We start from the raw sequence: 18,539 nt of genomic DNA, 5'->3' as shown, positions 1-18,539 counted from the left end.
CTCCCCGGGAAGAGCCATCCCCCTGGCCCTTTCAGAAACTCAAAGGCGGCAGTGTGCTGCCCCTCCCCTTGACTGGCCCAGTGCTAGGCCGGGTCACACACTGCCCCATTGTACTGTGCTTTCCACGCAGCTCTTGTTGCAGCTTCTGATCCCTGAGCCAGTTCTCTCCCAGCTTCTTTCCTCAGAGCCTGTGGGAGGTGGTGGGTGGACTCTGCTAGCACAGGCATGGGATGGGTGGCAGCTGCAGCTGTGGGTGGCTCTGTTCTTACAACCCAGCTTTCAGGGCTCTGGTGTAGCCTGGCATCAGTGTTTGGGGAATAGGTGAGAAAGGAGCTGCCCCGCCTGGTAGCAGCTACCTTTCCACGACAGCTGACCTCTCTGTTGACCAACCAGAGAGCCTTGTTACACGGGTCAGTGAGCTGGACTCACGAGGTGGCAGGGGAATGCTGTACCTCTGCCTGGCATGATTTTTGGGTGGGAGAAAGCTCCTGAGGGTCTGATGCTAAGTCCAGAGGAGCCTTGCCTGTCAGGAGAGTGCAGTGTGTACCCTGGGCATGTGCAGCTTGGCATTCCTTCTGTTCTCTCTTTGCAGCTCCGGAGCTGGGCTGCTCACAAATCAAGCTGTCTGTTTATATGGAGTGCCTGGAGGGTGTCTGCCATGAGTCTGTCACTAACCGTGCTAACCAGGAGAGCTGGCTGGCTGGGGAGAAGACACTAACCCTGTGAGTCTGACCTGGGCCAGCTAACCTGCTCTGGGAATACCACCGCAGCGCCTCTGACCTCTCTCCCTCCCCGCAGCCTGGCCACCTCCTCCCCCTAGGTTACCTCATGCCATCTCCTCTGTTCTTTAGTCCCTATAACTGCGTTCCCTCCATCTTTCCAGTCTCCTGGCTCTGGGTAGGATGTGTCTCCTTCATGGCCAGGGAGGAGGGTTTCCTAGGCACAGCCACCTGCCCATCTGCCAGCCTGCTGTTGGACTTGGCCTCCCCTCAGTCTGTACCATGCTGCCCAGATCTTTCTGAAAACAGAATTGGGTAGAGTTTCTGTTTAATATTCCTTTAGCACCGTGGAGTGGGAGCGTGTCCCTCGGTTAGCATGCTGTTTCATTTTCCTGCCTCAGAGACAGGTGGAGATTTTCTTTGAGACTGAACAGTTTCCTTCGTTTTTCAAGAGGAGGATTGAATGATATCCCCATTATTCTCACTCCAGGGTAATAATAATTTAAGATTAGCTGCAAGGTTCTCCTTGGAGTTGTGGAGGTTGAAGAAAACCTTGGCCTGGTTGTGAGAAATTCCCTGGGCAGAAGAGTGAAGCTACTTAAACTGAAAGCTGGAGCCCAGAACCAGGTACCCATCTGAGATGTAGCTCCCATTGGTGACTGTCATTCTGGGAGCTGGAGTGGGTGGAGTTTGGCCGCCCTCCCCCACTGCCTTCCACAGCTGGAACTTCAGGTGGACTTTAGCCGAGAAGAGCTGGGAAGGGCGCCTTAGCCCAAGGGAGCAGGACTTGCGTTGGATTCCACAGTTGGCCTAGGTGAGGCCCTGGCCTGAGATTGGGAGGCTGGTGAACGGCCCTTTAGGTTTGGAAAGGAGAAGGGGGTTCCCGAGATAATAGGAAGGCCGACTGCTTGGAGCTCCCTGGAGTTGTGCACAGGTAACTCTTTTGACAGACTATGTCTCCTGCCTCTGGAGGCCGTGCAGTGTGGGGTAGGCTGGATAGGGAAACTTGAGACCTGTAGGCCCGCACAGTGGTTCTGTACCCTTGGGCTAGGAGGGAGAAGGCAGCGGGATGTCTACTAGCGTGGGGTGGGGGTGTGTAACTGTGAGAGCTGGTAGATGCTACGCAGACGTTTAGGGACCCTGAGTTAGCAAGCTGGAGGGGTCTGTGGCTTGGCTCTGACCAGAAAAGCCAAAGGAAACTGGAGGGGAGGCTTAGTTCAGGGCCACCCCTCACTTGATTCTTCCATCTTAGGAGAGGGCATGGGGACTACTGTCAAGTGCTGCTTATGATCTTGGGGATATTTGGCCCTCTCTTTATGAGGAGGGAGGTTTGGTTTGCTTAGATCCTCATCAGTAGTCTTTAGCCCCTTTGTTCCTGTCTAGTGTTTGCTTGAATGAGGTCGGGTGATAGACTTTGAGGTATTTGCTCAGGTGGGGAGCCAGGTGAGCACTGAAGGTCACCAGCTCTAGTTTTAAGTCCTCAGGATTACTCTGTGACAGAATAATACCCACCCATTTTGGCTTTTAAAAACCTGTCAGTCTGTTCCTCTTAGAGCAGGCATGAGGCCAGGTCAGGGCCCCAGGCAGCTTGTCCCAAGAGGGTGAGATTGTACTTGCCCAGAGGGGTGGCAGCATGGCTGTCAGAGGGGCAGCAGGGCCAGTCTGGGCACAGACTGGCATCTTCAGCCTAGTCATCAGCCCAGAACAGAGCCTGCCCAGGCCCCACTCCATGAGCTGCTGGCTGCTTGCCCGCCACGCGCCCAGGATTGCTGAGGGCTTTGCTCATGTATCTCAGGAACAGCTGCATGCCGGAAACTGGGGGTGGGTTGCAAGTGGGAGGGGCACCTGGGGTCGGTGTGGGGAAAGCTGAGCCCCAACAGCTTTTGGATCCGCTCACTGTGCTGGAGGACTGTTCTGCTGTTCACTGACAGTCCAGGTGGAGAGCGGCCATATTAATGCTGGTGGGAGCCCCCCCAGTCACCTGGTGACGGGGCTGGCCCTTGCAGGGTGGTCGTTTGTGTTTCTTGGGCCTCGTTTGGAGGCAGAGCCTGGATTCCAGGAGCTTGTGGTGCAGCTTTCTCCAGGCTGGCAGAGTTCAGAGACTACGTACAGCTGAGGACACGATTAGCTGTTAGCTGAGGACAGTTCTCACAGAGGAGGCACTAGTTCCTGTGCCATCAGACATTCATGTTTTAGCAGTTGATTAGGGGCTTTTGGAAGGGCCTGTACTTATTTCTATTATTTATATCTTGCTGGATTCCAAGGGAATTAATGCAGAATACAACACGGCTGGAGTATGCTAAAGAAGGGCTGGTTTTCATTTTAAAAGCAGTAGTGATTGCTGACTTACATTAGACTTTTCTTGGGTGAATTATGAAGAAGAGCTTGAATGATTTTCGTGGTGACGTGGGGCCCTTCATAATTGAGAAGTTGGGTTCATTGACCCCTCAAGTTGCCCCACTTGCTTGATTCACTGCCAGCTGTGAGCAGAGAGGCGTATCATCAGGTTCCGAAATAGTCTGAGCCCAGATATATGTTGGGGCCATAATTTCCTGAAGAGAGCATGGACGATGGGGGGTGGAGGTGGGGGCAGGCCGTCTTTCCAGGGCAGGGCAGCTGAACTGGGCAGTGAAGTTGTGGAGCAGAACTTGGAACTGGGGGAGACATCTGGTGAGGGAAGGCAGAAGTTTGAAAAGCCAAAGAGCCACACCCATGTTGGATTTACTTCAGTTTCCCTCACTGGGCCGTGTTGGGGAGTGGCCTCTGAGCCCTCAGGGGGTGCTTGGACCTTCCTTCTTCTGCACCTTTGACTTTGCCCTGGGCCTTGGAGAAGCTCTTAGAAAGGTGGCAGAAGGAAGCGAGAGGGCGTCCTGGGCTCTTGAACTTGCACCTTTCTCTGTTGCCTCCTGTGGGTGTTCAGTGGGAGTAGGAGTAAGGATAGTGGTTTGGAGAGAATCAGGATTCTGAAGGATTTTCTCCAGAAAACAACTCCATCTTCAGCAGTGGTGATCTCTGATCACAGTGAAAGTCCATGGTCACATCCACATACTTCACATCCACAAAAAAGGAGCAGGTATGAGTCCCATCTCCTGGTTAAAGAGTGAAGCTTGGCGAATTTTTTGTGCTTTGATTAAAGGATACTGCTCAGCCAACTTCTGGCACACATTTCTCCTTATATCTGTCTCTGTCTACACTCTCTGCTCAGCTGTTCAGGTTCACAGTGCGGGTTCACTGTGCGTGAGAGTACCATTTCCAATGAAAGCAGACTTTGTTCTCCGGAGGCAGCTAATCATGCCCCATGGGCTGTAATCAGGGAGAAGGTATTTAATACAGGGCAGGTGGCAACAGGCGGCCTGCACTGACTGGCAGATTGCAACATGGCAATTAGGAAGCTATCACCACCACCCCCCCACCACCCCAGCAGATATGGGGTTGAATCTCTCCTCCGAGCTGATTTTGAGTAAGTGAAGAATGAATACTACGCAGAAGAGGGAGGAGGAGGCAGGTTGGTGGGGTGGTGAAGGGTGAGGAGAGCTGCTTTTTCTTCTCACCTCACCTCCCTGAGATGGGGAGGAGGGTTTATTGCTGCTCTGGGTATCTCCCTCAACAGTGCCCACAGGTCCAGCCCACGGAGCCTCAGAACAAACTGGGTCAGCCAGAGGTTTTATCATAGGCCTCAGCCTTTCTCCCAGAGCACAGCTGTACTTGTACAAACCAAGCACGTGATCTGGTAGCTGCACATCCTTAGTCATCTGCCCCAGTTCCTTGAAGCTCAAGTAGTTTGGGGTAATATTCTTCCCCTGCCCATTTCTAGACCTTCCAAGGACCATTTTCCAGAGCTGGGCACCAAGAGGCCCAGAGGCTGCTTGCTCGCTCATCGTGGCCCATGGCCCATTCTGGACGTCCAGCTGTTTTCCCTGAGTCCTTTTCTCCGTGCAGGGTTGAAGCACGACAAGGCCAGCTGGGAACCTCTGGGTGGAGAGGTGGCCAGGGGAGGCTGTCCCTGGTAGCTGGGCTTTCTGGAGGGTCTGCTCTGCTGCCTTTCAGCTTATCTTTCATCTTCTCCCAGCGTGGGGCCTGGTGTCCAGCCGCTGCTTGTTCTGTCCTCCACACCACCTGGCTTCGTTCTCCCCCTGGGTCTGTCCTTCCCTGCAGCGCCTCTAGTCAAGGACAGCGGGCTGCCAGCCCACTGTGTTCCCGTTCAGTGCCGGCATCGTGGGCCCTCAGACGCTGTATCTGGGGCACTTAGCAGATCTCAGGAGTTGGAGCGAGGGGGGCAGGGAGTGGCACAGACTCTCCCTCGTGGACTTGCGTGAGGATACTGCAGGCTCCCTGGTGGGCATTGCCTTCTGCTTTCCCCATTGGAAGTGGCCCCTCTCTGTGACTGACATGCATGAAAAGAGTAGGCTCTGCCTGGGAGAGAACCAGCCCATCTCCCCACCATCCGTCCCAGGGAGTCCGTGCCTGCATTTACTCCCCATGTCACTGCCACCCACATCCACTCTGTCTGCCCCTCAGCAAGCCAGACTATCTGGCTGTGGAAGCTCTGGGAATATGTGCTGAGGGGCTGGGGCGTGGGGACCTGAGGTCAGGATGAGGCAGGATGAGCTGTGGGATGTGTGGCAACTAGAGGGCGGGCTGCGGAATGCAGAGTGAGGCTGCTCTCCTTACAGGTAGAATTACCAGATACCTGAGCAGTCAGTGTCCTCCCTGCCCATACACATGTCCTGGTGCCTAGAGGACAGTTGGGCATCGGCAGGAATAGGGTAGGGAAGAAAAGCAGCAGCTGAGAATAGAGGAGGGTACGTAAAGGGACCTGCAGGGAAAGGGGCTACCCAGCTGACTGGGGATCAGATGGGAGCAGGGGCCTGGATTCTCCATAGAAAAGGAGAGAAGGCAGAGGCCAGCACAGGAGTCTCCCCTGGGTTTTGGAGAATCTCTTTGGCTGCATGTAACACTTACTCCTGTGTTTCTGGCTCTACCCCCCTTTCCAGCTCAAATGCATACCTCCACTTACACCCCCTGGGTATCAGAATCCAGGTACCCAGGCTGGTTTGGGCTTCCTGGGCCTCTCCCCCAGGCCATAGGAACTCTCACCCTGGGGCCCTCTGGAGGGGTAGCCCTGGGGCACCTGTGGGGGTGACTTGTTTGCTCCCACACCCCAGGAATGTACTGTCCTTTCAGGCCCGCCCGGATTCCTATGCAGGGAGTCAGCTCCACACAGCATGCTGCTTGTGCCCTGTGGGGACACGTTCTGCTTCACCATCAAAGGGGAGGAGGTTGGCGGCTCGTGCCTGCTGTCACACCCCAGCTCCCCGAGAACCCCAGGCCAGAGACCAAGCTGTTCAGACAGAGGAGGGAGGCCACTCCTGCTTCCCCGCCCTCCCTACACCCTCACCTTCTTCCTGCCTCAGGCCCTGTTGGAATGTGACAAGAGTCATGGCCAGGGCATGTCCTAACAGCAGGAACACACGCTCTAGCCCGCAAGGCTTCCCTCAGCCCCCAGCTCTGTTTAGGTGGAAGGCAGCGGGAAGATTGTTTATGCCCAGAAGGCCGCCTAAGGTTACTGCCTCCGCTGGTCCCTGTGGTGGCTGCTGCCCCCTGCTGCAGCCTAGTTTATTACAGGTGGGGGCAGAGCTCAGAACCCCAGGAACTTGGAGGGGCCCACAAGGTGACTCAGTCCAGCCACCTGGGGCATATGAGAAAGGCTTATCCAGCGAGGAAGGGCCACACAGTGTGTCAGCATCACTGAGCCTGGAGCCCCAGCATCTCAGCTCCCCAGACTTGGGTTTCTACACCAGGGTTTCTCAACCTTGGCACTGTCAACGTTGTGTGTTGATCATTCTTTCTCGTGGGGGTGTCCTGTGCATCACGGAATGTTTAGCAGCAGCCCTGGCCTCTACCCACTACATGCCAATGGCACCCACTCCTGTTGTGATAACCAGAAATATCTTCAGACATTTGCCAGATATCTGAGAAGGGGGTGAGGGGGGACCAAAGTCACCCTGTTTGAGAACCATCATTGCTCTAAACTGCTGCCTGTTTTAGATTTCCTCTCCTGTACCTACCCCTCCTCCTCACAAAGTCTGTTTACCATAGTGTACACAAAGGTAGTCTTGGGGTTCTTTCTGGAGACTGTTAGGAGCTTTCTTTCCAGCATCTTCTTACATCTCTAGTAGGCTTTTCCCTGGTATTCTCTCGTGCAGCCCATGTTCTCCAAACCTCTTAGTTGTTTGCAGATGCTGAGAGATGAACAGGACAGATGTGGGGTAGGAGAGGGACAGGACAGGACCAGACCTATTTCAGAATTGGGCATGTGGGTAAGCCGAGACCATGAACACATACACAGACACGCATGACAGTATTCATAGAGCAGGCAGGAGCCCTGTGCTTCTAGTCCTTCCCCACCCCCACCGCTTCCCCCTCAGACCCTTTGTCCCATGGCTTTCCTGCCTGACTCTCCTGGGTGCCTTCCAGGTCCCAGACTGGGCAGGGAGGCCCGTGGCACTGACAGACGGGCGGCTGACACCTGGTTTCCACTTTCTTCCCTTCTCCGGTTTCAGGAGCTTTTGGCAAGAGGAAGTGGAGGGGCCGTGGGATGCGGAGAGCCGAGGGCTAACTCCCGGACAGCGGAACAGAGCAAGCTGCTGACAAACAGACGGTATGTCCTTGTGAGGCCTGCACCCCCCACGTGGCTCTCTTCTGGGGAGGCTGGCAGGTGAGGGGGCAGGCAGGTCGCGCCTCTTGCCCGGGGGCTGGTGAAAGGAGACTGACGGAGGCTAGTGGGGCTTGGTCTTCAAGACTCTGTCAAGCTCAGAGACCCCACTGAGGAGCCTGGGTTGGGAGAATAGCCTCAAAACCTTACTTTCTAGTTAGTTATTTTTTAATTTTTTAAGGTAACGTTTATTAACCATTTCCTAAGTGCCAGGTACTGTTCTCAGTGCTTTACCTAATCTTCACAATAACCTGTGAAACCAGTGCTGTTCTTGCCCCATTGTAGAGTGGGGCGCGCTGGTATGTACAGAGAGCAGTTTCCCTTCGAGGCCTTCTGAGCCCACACAGGACAGCGGTGGGCAGCCTTCACACGCTCCGCCCACTCCCCGGGCAAGTGCATTCTTTCTGGTGCCCAGGCCCCAGGTCTTGCCTTTCTCACCCCTCTGTTCCCATCGGACCCATGCCCCCTTCAGCACTCTCCTGACTCCTTGGGCGCACTCACACACCAGCATCCAGCCCTTCTAGTGACCCCAGCCATGCCCAAGTCTGTGGGCCTGCCTGGTGGCTCCTACATATGTCCCCCTTACCATCCTCTTCCTCACTCCAGAGGCCACTTGCCCTCATTTCTGGGGCTCCTCCTTCCTTGCTTCTCCTCATCAGGCTGAGGAGCCCTCACCTTCCAGAATGACCAGTGCGGCCCCTGCTAAGAAACCCTACCGCAAGGCACCACCAGAGCATCGGGAGCTGCGGCTGGAAGCTCCTGGGTCCCAGCTTGAGCAGCAGGTCAGCAAAACCGGGACCCCACACTGCCTGGCGGAGGTGGGCCTCTGAAGCTGGCTGGCTGGCTGACTTCTCCCGCCTGAGGGGACTCTGGCCCCCTGAGTTGGGGTGAGAGTAGGGCATTGCTGGTGGGGGCAGTGCACATGTCCACATGTCAGGAAGCCCCAGAGTCTTGGTAGCTCTGCAGAAATGACAGTATTGCTCTCTCTATGAGAGGCAGCCCACCAGACTGAGGGCCCTAACCTGCTGGAGGCTGGGACTCGTTCTCCACTGGTGGAGGAGAGCCATCAACCTGCAGCCCCTCGGGGGGCTGTGGGGAGGCGATGCTCCAGCTACTTCCACCAGACCAGCTGTTCCTCACTGCCCCCGGAAGTCAGGCCCTTCCTCCAGCTCCACTCTGGCTAACGTTTGTTAAATACATCGGTTATCCTCCCTCAGTAAGCTCACTAACAGGAGGAAACGAGTGTTGTGGTGGTTTATTCTCCTTGCCACCTGGGTTCCTCCCTGTGGCAATGCATGGAGTGCACTTACAGAATTTGAGAGTGTCAGCACGTGCTGAGCATCAGGGTACCATGGCCACCTTGGTCAGAGTCAGGGCAGAGATGCCGTGACTGGCCCATTTCAGCTCGGAGAACAGTGAATAAACAGGCCAGGTATTGTGCGAGGTGCCCTGGCTCAGTAAGGTTAATATAACCAGCATGTGGTAGAAACAGATCGACTCCAGGTGTTAGTGGCTCCAAAGTCCATGGTCTGGGCCACCCCCCGCATTTTCCTGACCCTGACCGGCGTTTGAAGCAGTCAGTTTAATTTGGAGCGACATTTCCCTCTTGCCATAGCACGTGCCTGTTCAGCTTTGTGTCTGGCTGAGCCCTGACTCTTGGGTTGTGACCAACATAGGGATTTTGGGAGGATGGGGTAGGAGGTTAAAAGCAAGAAGAGACACTTCACTCCTCTCAGTCAGGATTAGCCTAGTGGTTCTCCTTTGCTCCTGCACTTGTTCCTCCCAAGCCTCTGTGAGGGCCTGGTTCTGCCTGATGGTCAGAGCTCGGGACCCTACTATATCTCAGCCTGGTTTCTTCACTTTTCTGGAAGGTCTCCGCCATGCCTGCAGGGCTCAGGATCCCAGTGAACAGCTGAGAGGCTCTCTTTATCCCTGGGAGAGGTGGCAGGGGTACCAGGACTTATTTGCAACTGGCTCTAGGCCTAAGAGAGGGATTGGAGCTGGTGAGGGTTGGAAGGGGTTCTTGAATCTTCCAGTTGGCATGGGAAGAGAGTGGTCTAGGCTTGTCTGGGCGTTGCTGGATTGCCTCCCTCTCTACAGGACACTCACTGCAGCCCACTTCTGCTGTGAGAGTCCTTGGGCTTCAGAAGTGGCCCTTCCCAGGGCTTTTTGGAGGGTGGGCCACGCAGGAGGCCAGTGGCCTAGAGCTGAGCCTCAAGCTTCTGTTCTTTTGTGCCCAGGAGTCCCTGACTGACGCAGAGAGGATGAAGTGAGTATCTGCTGCCTGAGCCTGCCCTGCCTCAACTCTGTCCCTCTTAGCTCCAGGCAAGGCTATTGGTATAGTTGGGCTTTTCCTTGGATTAGGTAGAGGTAAATGTTGGGTTGGGGTGGGGTATTTTAGGGACTCTGGGAGGAGGCTTGATGTGGATATTTCTTTGGAAAAACAGGTTTGTTCCATGGGCTGCAAGAGAACCTGGAATCAAGGAGGGGATGGCTCTGAGGGCCTGCTCTTGCCAGCAAGCTCTTCCCCAGCTCCTGGCCCTTCTGTGCCAGCTGCCTCCCTGGAGCCCTTTCTGTCAGCCATGTGAGGCCTCTGGAGAGGGGAGCAGTGCTGGGCTGGATTTCCAGGAGATTAATAATGGAGCAGGCTGATAGTGCAATGGGGAAACTGGAGCTGGGGGCTTGGTTCCTCGCTGGCTTGGAGAAACCAGAGACAGACTTAGAATCCCCCCACCCAATTCTGTCTTCTCATTCTTCTCCAGTGAGGGGGAGGGTAGGGGACTACCATCTACTATCCCCTCTGCCTCTCCCACTCTCCAAGCCAGGCTGTGTTCTCTGGGCCAGAAGGGCTGAGTTTCAAGAGTGCCCTGCCCCTAGTTGCCTGTCTTCATGCCATCCCTACTTCCTCCCTGACCAGCCTGGGGCTCCAGGGATGGCCCTTCTATCTCTGATGCCCCTTTGCCCTTGACTCCTCCCCTGCCAGGCTGTTGCAGCAGGAGAATGAAGAGCTTCGCAGGCGCCTGGCCTTGGCCACCAGGCGCACCGAGGACCTGGAGCGCGAGCTGGAAATTGGGCAGGACTGCCTGGAGCTGGAGCTGGGCCAGAGCCGCGAGGAGCTGGACAAATTTAAGGACAAGTTCCGCAGGTATGGGAACAAGGGGCTAGGACACATGCACACATCTCCCCATCATTGGGGATTAGCTGGAAGAGGCCTCGGAGGCCATCTGATTCTGGTGAAAAAACTGAAGTTCGGGAAGGACAATGACTTGCCCATGATCCCTCATGAAGGAGAGGCTGGACAGGGCCTGAAGAACAGGACCTGACCCGGGGTCTGTCTTGTATTCCTCTACAGGCTGCAGAACAGCTACACAGCTTCCCAGAGGACCAACCAGGAGCTGGAGGACAAGCTGCACACGCTGGTAACCTGTCCAAGAGGCCGTCTGGCTGGCACTGTGCTCACAGCATAGCGGGGGCCAGGACTTGCCAAGGGAATGCCTTTCTGCCCTGGGGCTTGGGAGGGAGGCGGGGCAGTGGTGGGGAGGGGACCGCAGTGTGCTCTGCAAATCAGGACTGTCTTAATGCTCACACTGTTTCTCTTCTCTCCTCGTCTCCCCCTCATGCTGCCACCGTTGCTGCTGCACTCTCCTCTCAGGCCTCTCTTAGCCACAGCTGGATTTTTGCAGTTGCGTCTGAGTTGTGTGTTTTCTCCCTTGCCCTGGCCTCCTCCTCAGCAGAGATCTGGGATTGCTGGGGCCCTGGTCATTTCCCTCTGCCCAATCCTATTCTCTTCCTTATGTGAGGCCTGTTCAGTAGTAAGTGCCTCCTTCCTAGGGGACAGCTGGGAGCCTGCTCTTGGCCTAGGCAGAGGTACTGATGGGTGTCACTACTGAACTCTCACAGCCTCTCGGCTGCACTGGCAGCAAGCCCAAGCCTTTCGGGGGAGGGGGCTGTCGATGCAGCCATGACCTGAAGATCAGAAGGCTGCTTTGGAGCCTGCAGCTCCCTTCCAGCTCATCTAGATAATCTCACAGGCTCCCCCAGCTGCCACCCAGCCTCCTCCCTCCTCCCTCTTCCTAGCCTGATCCTGGAAACACCCACATACATAGGCTTCATTGCCTGGGTTTGCACAGTTTTCACCTCTCAGGTACAGCCCCTTGCCTGGTGTGTAGAGTTCCCTCAAGGGATGGGCAGCCTCTTATACTGCTGGGCCCAGGTCATGCCAGAAAGCCCCTGCCCCACAGTCAGCCCGGAGAACAGCAGAGTGTCTGGTCTCCTTCTGTCTGTCCAGTGTCTGTCTCTATTCCATCTGCCTTGGCTGCCCTAGCACTTGTGGCTTCCTGTGTCTCAGGCTGGGAGGAGGGAAGGGGGAGGAAGGGCTGGCTGGGGCGTGGGCTGGGTTCACCACAAGTCTTGTGCTTCAGATCAAGAAGGCTGAGATGGATAGGAAGACACTGGACTGGGAGATTGTAGAGCTGACCAACAAGCTGCTGGAGGCCAAGAACACCATCAACAAGCTGGAGGAGCTCAACGTATGTGCACTTCCGGGGCCTTCCTTGCCTGTGGCCGGCTTTGTCCTGGCCCAGCCCTGCTTCCTGGGACAGGGCTGGACTCTGAACCACATTTGTATCTGCAGGAGCGGTACCGGCTGGACTGCAACCTGGCTGTGCAGCTCCTCAAGTGCAACAAATCCCACTTCCGTAACCACAAGTTCGCTGATGTGAGTACAATGCCAGTCCAGCCTTCTTAGGACTCTTCGAACTCCAGTTTCTCTCTCTCTCTCCATCCCCTTGCCTTTCACTACCCCTTACTGCTTTGGCTTCCCTTGGTCTCCATGTCTCCTCTCAAAGCCAGTCAACTCTGTCACTGTTTGGTATCCTGTATGCTGTCACTGCCCATCACTAGGGCTGAGGGTATTTTTGGAACAGAGACAGGGAGAGAGGGACTCAGTTTCAGGATCCCATGCAGGAAGGAGGGGTGGCCAGAGCTATCAGCCATAAGAATATTTAGAGAGTATTAGGCCCAACTGATCCCCTGACCCCAAAGGGCAAACTCCAGACCCAAGATCCTCAGGCCCAAGGTTGACGGGGCCTACAGAAGTGGTGGGACATTCCCAAGGCTGCCGGTCAGTACAGAGCCTCAAACTTACGTCTGGTTTGGGCAGAAGCTACTGCTAAGATGGGGGAGACAGAAGTTCGAGAGCACGTGGGCCTTGGCACCAGTTCTGGGTTCAGATCCTGCTGGTGTTAATCAAAAGCTTCAAGTTATTTTAGCCCTACCGAGCCTCAGTTTATGAGTGAAATGAGGTTATACCTGGGCATGCTGCATGCACAAGAGACAGCAAAGTGCCAAGCACGCAGTGGTACTTGCATGTGGTAGCCATGTTTTGCCATGAGTCAACCTGTCTTAGGTTGGGATCATTCATGTCTCTCTTCCCTTCTGCTCCTTTACCACAGCTGCCCTGTGAGCTACAGGACATGGTTCGGAAACATCTGCACCGTGGTCAAGAGGCTGCCAGCCCGGACCCTGCCCCCAGCCTGGCACCAGGGGCTGTGGTACCCACCTCGGTCATTGCCCGCGTGTTGGAGAAGCCAGAGTCTCTATTGCTCAATTCGGCCCAGTCAGGCAGTGCTGGGCGCCCCTTGGCTGAGGATGTCTTTGTTCATGTAGACATGAGTGGGGGTGCCCCAGGTGACCTAGCCAGTCCCCCAGGCCCTGGCAGCCCCACCCCTCAACCCAATGGGGAGTGCCACTCTCTGAGCACTGCTGGGGGCTCCCCAGATGAGGAGGTGCCTCTGCCGGCCTTTGAGAAACTAAGCCCCTACCCCACCCCATCTCCACCATACCCTCTGTATTCTGGCCGAAAGGTAATAGAGTTCTCTGAGGATAAGGTGCGAATCCCCCACAATAGCCCCCTGCCCAACTGCACGTATGCTACCCGCCAGGCCATTTCCCTGAGCCTGGTGGAGGAGGGGAGTGAGCGGGGCCGTCCTAGCCCAGTGCCCAGCAACCATGCATCAGCCCAGGCCTCACCCCACCACCAACCCAGCCCAGCCCCCCCGATACTCAGTGCCCCAGCCAGCTCTGCCAGCTCTGAGGACGACCTGCTGGCCAGCTGGCAGCGGGCATTTGTTGACCGCACTCCACCGGCCACTGTGGCCCAGTGCACAGCTTACGGACATGAGGTGCTCCCTGAGCTGCAGCGCCAGTTTGCTCTGAGCCCCGCTGACAGAGAGGAGGAGGTTCAGGCACCTTCCTCCCCACCTGGTGAGAGTGGGCTTTTGCTGCCAACAGAACCTGACTCTGGCCTTGCCAGGGAGGAAGAGGAGGAGGAGCTGAATCTGCCCATCAGCCCCGAGGAAGAACAGCAGAGCCTGCTGCCCCGTGACACTGGCACAGAGACAGGGCCTGGTGCCTCCCACACTGAGGGCAGGACCTGGGCACTCCCCGGCTCCAGCCGCCCCCAGCGCAGCCCCAAGAGGATGGGGGTACACCACCTACACCGCAAGGACAGCCTGACCCAGGCCCAGGAGCAGGGCAATCTGCTCAATTAAGGCCCCTGCTTGCCTTCCTGCCACTGCTGCACTGGGACTGCAAGGAGACCTGATCCTTGCAGCTCACTGTCCCCTACCCAGCCAAGCCCTTGAACTTTCGTCCCTCTAGGCCTGCACAGCTCTGCTCCTTGTACGGGGAGGGCCAGGTGATGGGCCACACCAGGCCTTTCAGCTGCATTGACTGCCTGGCACCAGCTTGCCTCATGGTTTTCCCCTTCTTGAAATATTTATTTTCCAAAGGTAACATGCAGCCAGGGCTCAACATCTTTCTTCAAATCAGGCCAGCCCAAATCGGGCTGTTCTGGGAGTTGAGGGGCTTATCACATCAGTGTTCATCCTCCTTCCTTTCATAGCCATGAGGTGTGTGTGGTTTTGTTTTTTGATGAGGGGGTGTTATTGGGATTATTAACCTCTAATTCCTATTTTCTATTAACCTTTTTATTTTTTACCTGTTTGCCTCCCTCCCAAAATCCCTTGCACAAGCCATCGCCTTTAAGGGGCCTGGCACAGCACGCCCTCCGGGGTGGGAGAGGGCTGACTCAGGGCTCTGCTCAGCTGTTCCCTCTGGAAGGGGTGGAGGGTGGGCCTCGGGCCTCCAGCGGGGCTCTAGATGAGGCTGGCTCCCCTCCCACTCTTGGCTCTAGACTGTTACTCCCAGCTTGGGGAAATTTTCACATTGATGACTATTTTAAAATTAAATGAACTATTTTACTGTTATGGACTAATTTGTCTGTTACTGACCATTCTGCTCTCCATTGTTGAGTATGCCCAGTCCCTGTGATGTCCTACTCTTTGCTGGTGATTCTCCCTTGCCCCACTCTGCCTGGGCCTTCCCTGGCACAGAGCATCAGGCAGTGGGAGAGGATGGGGCCCCTGTGTGTCCCCTTTAGGTAGAGTCCAGCCCCGCTCTGGAGGTAAGCTCTTTACCTTAGCTACATTGTTATAGGGCCTGCTTAAGGTGTCACCTCAGAATCGCACCTGGTGTCACCTTGTAGTGCAAGGCCTGAGTCAGACTGGTTTTGAGACTTTTGGGGCCAGGGGATGCTTTGGCTGTGGTGTGGCACTGCCCCCTAGAGGTGCCTAATGGTAATGCCATTTCCTCCCCTACTGCCAGCCCCCAGTGACCACAGCCACACGCCAGGTTGTAGAGTTCATAAAATCTCTTCCGAGCCAGCGGGCTGCAGCCAGAGCTGCCAAGTCCAGAGCCATTGCCTTGCGTTCGAGTGCCTCCAAGGCTGTTGCTCTTCACAGTTTCCAGAGCCTCCCATCACACTGCCACGAGCTGCCAGAGCCCCAGGCAACCCCCTCCCTCCCAAGCCCCAGGGCCTGACCCTGGTATCTGGGGCACGGTGCTGGGGACAGAGGCAAATGTAATAATGTGTGGAAGCCCAAGTGGAGAGTCACATCTCGGTCTCAGCCAACAGACTGTCCCCTAGTCCTGATGTCATTAGCACCATCTGAGAGCTGGGATCTGTGGAAGGCAAGAGGGGTGTTCAGACCACCATTTGTTCCTGCATTGGGACTATAAATAGGAAGAAAGTGACCTAGGTTTCCCACACCCATCCTCCCGGGTCCCAAGCCTCTTTCGACCTGGCTCTCATCAACCCACAAGGCTCTTACCACTGGGGCACATCCAGGAACTGCTTCCCCTGGGGTGGGCGGCAGACTCCCGCCCCCTCTCTCCTTCCTGGGTGTGACCAGGCCCTCCTGCCACCTCCTCCTCCTCTTCTCCCTCAGAAAGGAGGTCACAGATCTGCTGCTGCAGCTCTGGGCTAATGCTGTTCTCAGCCAACACCAGGCTCCGCAAAGCTGTGGGGTAATTCTCTACCATGTCCAGCAGGGTCTGGGGTAGAAGAGTATGGAAAAGAATAAGCTCAGTTAAGGTGGCTTCCTTGACTCCAGCCTGCCATCCCTCCATTATGTCCACAGACACCCTGGCTAACTCCCCCCGGGCCTTCCCCAAACATGAAGATGTCTCACCTGAGCGGACTGGTTGGTGAGCCCTGTGCTCTCCAAGTCCAGGACCTCTAAGGTGCGACTGGAGGCCACAGCCACAGCCAGCATCCCTGCCACATGGTCACCTTGGGAGACAGCAAGCACACACAGATACTCCTCTCCATTCATGCACAGGCCTGCTAACTCTTCCTCCCAGACAGCTTCCCCATTGCCCTAACAACCTTAGATCCCACCCCCAGACCAGGAAACGCTGACAATTGGTAGGTAGCCAGGAGCAGAGCATTGTGATTGGTGAGTGAATGCATGAAGCAAGCCGGAAGTGATGATGGATGATTTGATCTACCTGTTGGTCATCTATCTGGTCCTCCACACAGGTGGAGCCTCTATTACCTCCCAGATGCCCTCCATTTTCCCTTCCCCGGTGTGGGGGTCACCATGGCAACCGATGGTCCCAGGTTCTTGGAAGGGGGGTGGGGTGGTGAGAATCTAAGGAAGTTTCCTTGAGCCTCACCCAGGGGGTTGTAGTCCAAATTGAGGACGCGGACCTGGGAGCTGTGGGCCACAGCAATGGCAAGGCGGCTCCAGCCCTTAGGAGTGATGCCAGGGTTGGCACTCAGCGTTAACTCCTTCAGACCTGGGCAACAATGCAAGAGAAGCCAGGAGGGGAAAATGTCAGGCCCTCTTTAAGCTCCTCCCCTGCCCTAGATCTCTGGGGTGTCCCTAGGGGCTGGGAGTCGCCCCACCCCCACTACAGAACTCCGGTGCCATTAGAGACCCTGCCCTCCCTGCCCACCAGGATTGGATTTCAGATTCTCCATCCTGTTCAACCCCTAATCCTCCTCCTTCCTGAAACTATTTAAAATACATTCTCACCCACATTGTCAGAGCCCTCCGCTCTGGGCCAGGGCCCCTGCCCTCTGCATTTAGCTTTTCACGGCCACACCAGCCCATGCCCTTAGCAGGGCCCTGCTCACCAGACTTGGCCCCGTCTGGGGGGAGGAGGCCACAGATGAGGTTGATGGCTTCATCACCCAACATGCAGTCCCCCAGGTCCAGAGCCACAAGGGCAGGATGGAGGGCCAGGGCTGGGTTCAGCAAGGCCAGCCCCGCATCTGTCAGGGGGCTCCCATGCAGGCTGGGGGTGAGACCAGAGAGCAGAGGTTACGCAGGCGTCGGCCCTATCTGTGGGGAAAGAGGCGAGCCCTGGAGGAGAGGAGGGCGCTCAGGCACAGCACCGCGGCGAGGCTTTGGGGAGGGAGAAAGAAAATTCTAGCCTCTAAAGGAACACAGGTAGGTCTCCTTTCTGGGGCTGGGACCCAGGACAGAGGGCAGAGAAGGGGGTGGGGGTGGATTAGGGTTCCTCGGTGGGAGAAGGTCGGGCAGGGCTCTAGTCCCGGGGCAGGGTTCCCTTTTGGGAACTGAGGAGCTGCCCCCAGCGGTCAATGCGGGTGACCAGGTGAGCGGTGCACGTGCCCCTCCAGGAAGGGGTGGGTATCCCATCTCCTTTGGGGCGAGGCTGCGGGTGCTGATTCCGGGGGAGGCGTGTGCAGAGGGAGAGGGAGGCGTGTGAGCGGGCAGAGGGAGCTGGCGGGAAGAGGCGCGGGAAGGTGTGCGGAGGGAGAGGCGGCGGGGAGCGCGAGGAGGGACCCCCTTCGGAGACAGCACACTCACAAGAGGGACTGGATGGAGCGGTTGGTCCGCAGCGCCTCGGCGAGCTGCTTGATGCGGCTGGGGCTGGACACGACGCCCAGGTTAAGGTTGAGCTGCGCCAGGGACGTGGCCCCGGCGAGGGCCCGGCAGATGCGGCCGAAGTCGCGGTCGCAGAGGCGGCAGCCGCGCAGGGAGAGCAGGCGCACGGCGTTGTCGCGCAGGCCGCGGCAGATGTCCCGCACCTCGGCGCCCGACAACGGCTCCCCTGAGATCTGGATGGAGCTGGGCAGCATCGTACCCACGGCTGGACCTCCAGGGCCGGGGCCGGGGCCCAGGCCGCGGGCGAGGCTGGCAGGGCCGCGGGCGCGGTCGGGGCTCAGGTCGCGGCCCGGGCTGGGGTCGCGGCCGGAGCGGGCGCAGCGGCGGCGGTCGGGGCGCAGGCGGCGGCGGCAGAGGCGCAGGAGGCTGTGGAGGCGGCGGCGGCGGCGGCGGCGGAGGCGAGGAGGAACGCCGGGGCCCGGGGCGGAGCCGGTCGGGGTGGCGGAGCCGCCGAAGTCGCCCGCCGCGGCGGACCGCGCCGTCCGTGTCTGGGCTGGGGGCCGGGACGCGCGATCGGCTGCCGGCCGGGCGCTGCTGCGCGCTGGTCCGCGTGTCTGGCGGTTGCGGCGGCCGCTAAGGGGCCTCGGCTTAGGACGCGCGGGACCGGTCACCGCTCGGAGTCCGCATCCACTCCCTCCCTTCCTCCGGCCCGGCTCCCCCTACCGCGGCCGCAGGGAGAGCCCGAAGCGGGCAGCGGGCGGCGGGCGACCGGCAGCGGGCGGCGGGCTGCAGCTCGAGCTTCGGCTCCGGAGCCGAAGCGGGCGGCGAGTTCCCATGGCAACGTTCGCGTCACCGCCGCTCGCCCCGCCCCTCGCCCCGCCCTCGCCCGGCCCAAGCCCGCGGGCCCAC

The 18,539-nt window shown here is 57.4% G+C and overlaps 2 protein-coding genes across 26 annotated transcripts in view; one reads left to right on the top strand and one right to left on the bottom strand.

Moving 5' to 3' along the window:
* Nucleotides 1-14,704, top strand: part of TJAP1 (tight junction associated protein 1) — a 32,128-nt gene extending 17,424 nt beyond the window's left edge. For 10 of the 24 annotated variants that reach the window (XM_079779760.1, XM_079779767.1, XM_079779763.1 and 7 more), the window contains 9 exons: nucleotides 593-722; nucleotides 7,283-7,380; nucleotides 8,094-8,216; nucleotides 9,675-9,703; nucleotides 10,418-10,579; nucleotides 10,787-10,853; nucleotides 11,856-11,963; nucleotides 12,068-12,151; nucleotides 12,888-14,704. In XM_079779760.1, coding sequence (XP_079635886.1) covers nucleotides 8,118-8,216; nucleotides 9,675-9,703; nucleotides 10,418-10,579; nucleotides 10,787-10,853; nucleotides 11,856-11,963; nucleotides 12,068-12,151; nucleotides 12,888-13,985 — 1,647 coding nt within the window. In that variant the 5' untranslated portion in view covers nucleotides 593-722; nucleotides 7,283-7,380; nucleotides 8,094-8,117 and the 3' untranslated portion in view covers nucleotides 13,986-14,704. Of the gene's footprint in view, nucleotides 1-592; nucleotides 723-1,209; nucleotides 1,654-3,719; nucleotides 3,793-7,282; nucleotides 7,381-7,719; nucleotides 8,253-9,674; nucleotides 9,704-10,417; nucleotides 10,580-10,786; nucleotides 10,854-11,855; nucleotides 11,964-12,067; nucleotides 12,152-12,887 lie in introns of those variants that run through there. The other 14 variants (XM_079779765.1, XM_079779770.1, XM_079779776.1 and 11 more) reach the window with 10 other exon arrangements.
* A 137-nt stretch (nucleotides 14,705-14,841) lies between these two features.
* On the bottom strand, nucleotides 14,842-18,441 carry LRRC73 (leucine rich repeat containing 73). Of its 2 annotated transcripts, XM_079779779.1 has the most exons (6): nucleotides 17,613-18,441; nucleotides 16,916-17,076; nucleotides 16,453-16,575; nucleotides 15,966-16,066; nucleotides 15,606-15,828; nucleotides 14,842-15,456 (listed from the first exon to the last, which is right to left on the bottom strand). In XM_079779779.1, the coding sequence occupies exons 1-6, from the start codon at nucleotides 17,882-17,884 to the stop codon at nucleotides 15,386-15,388; spliced, it is 951 nt and encodes a 316-aa protein (XP_079635905.1). In that variant the 5' UTR covers nucleotides 17,885-18,441; the 3' UTR covers nucleotides 14,842-15,385. The 2 variants fall into 2 exon arrangements, with proteins under 2 accessions (XP_079635905.1, XP_079635906.1); XM_079779780.1 differs by lacking the exon at nucleotides 16,453-16,575.
* Between the last annotated feature and the right edge of the window lie 98 nt (nucleotides 18,442-18,539).

The sequence above is a fragment of the Cnephaeus nilssonii genome, assembly GCF_951640355.1.
Source record: "Cnephaeus nilssonii genome assembly, chromosome: 9".
Taxonomy (NCBI): Eukaryota; Metazoa; Chordata; class Mammalia; order Chiroptera; family Vespertilionidae; genus Cnephaeus; species Cnephaeus nilssonii.
Note: the sequence above shows the minus strand (reverse complement) of the source record. Positions and strands in the feature narration are given on the sequence as shown.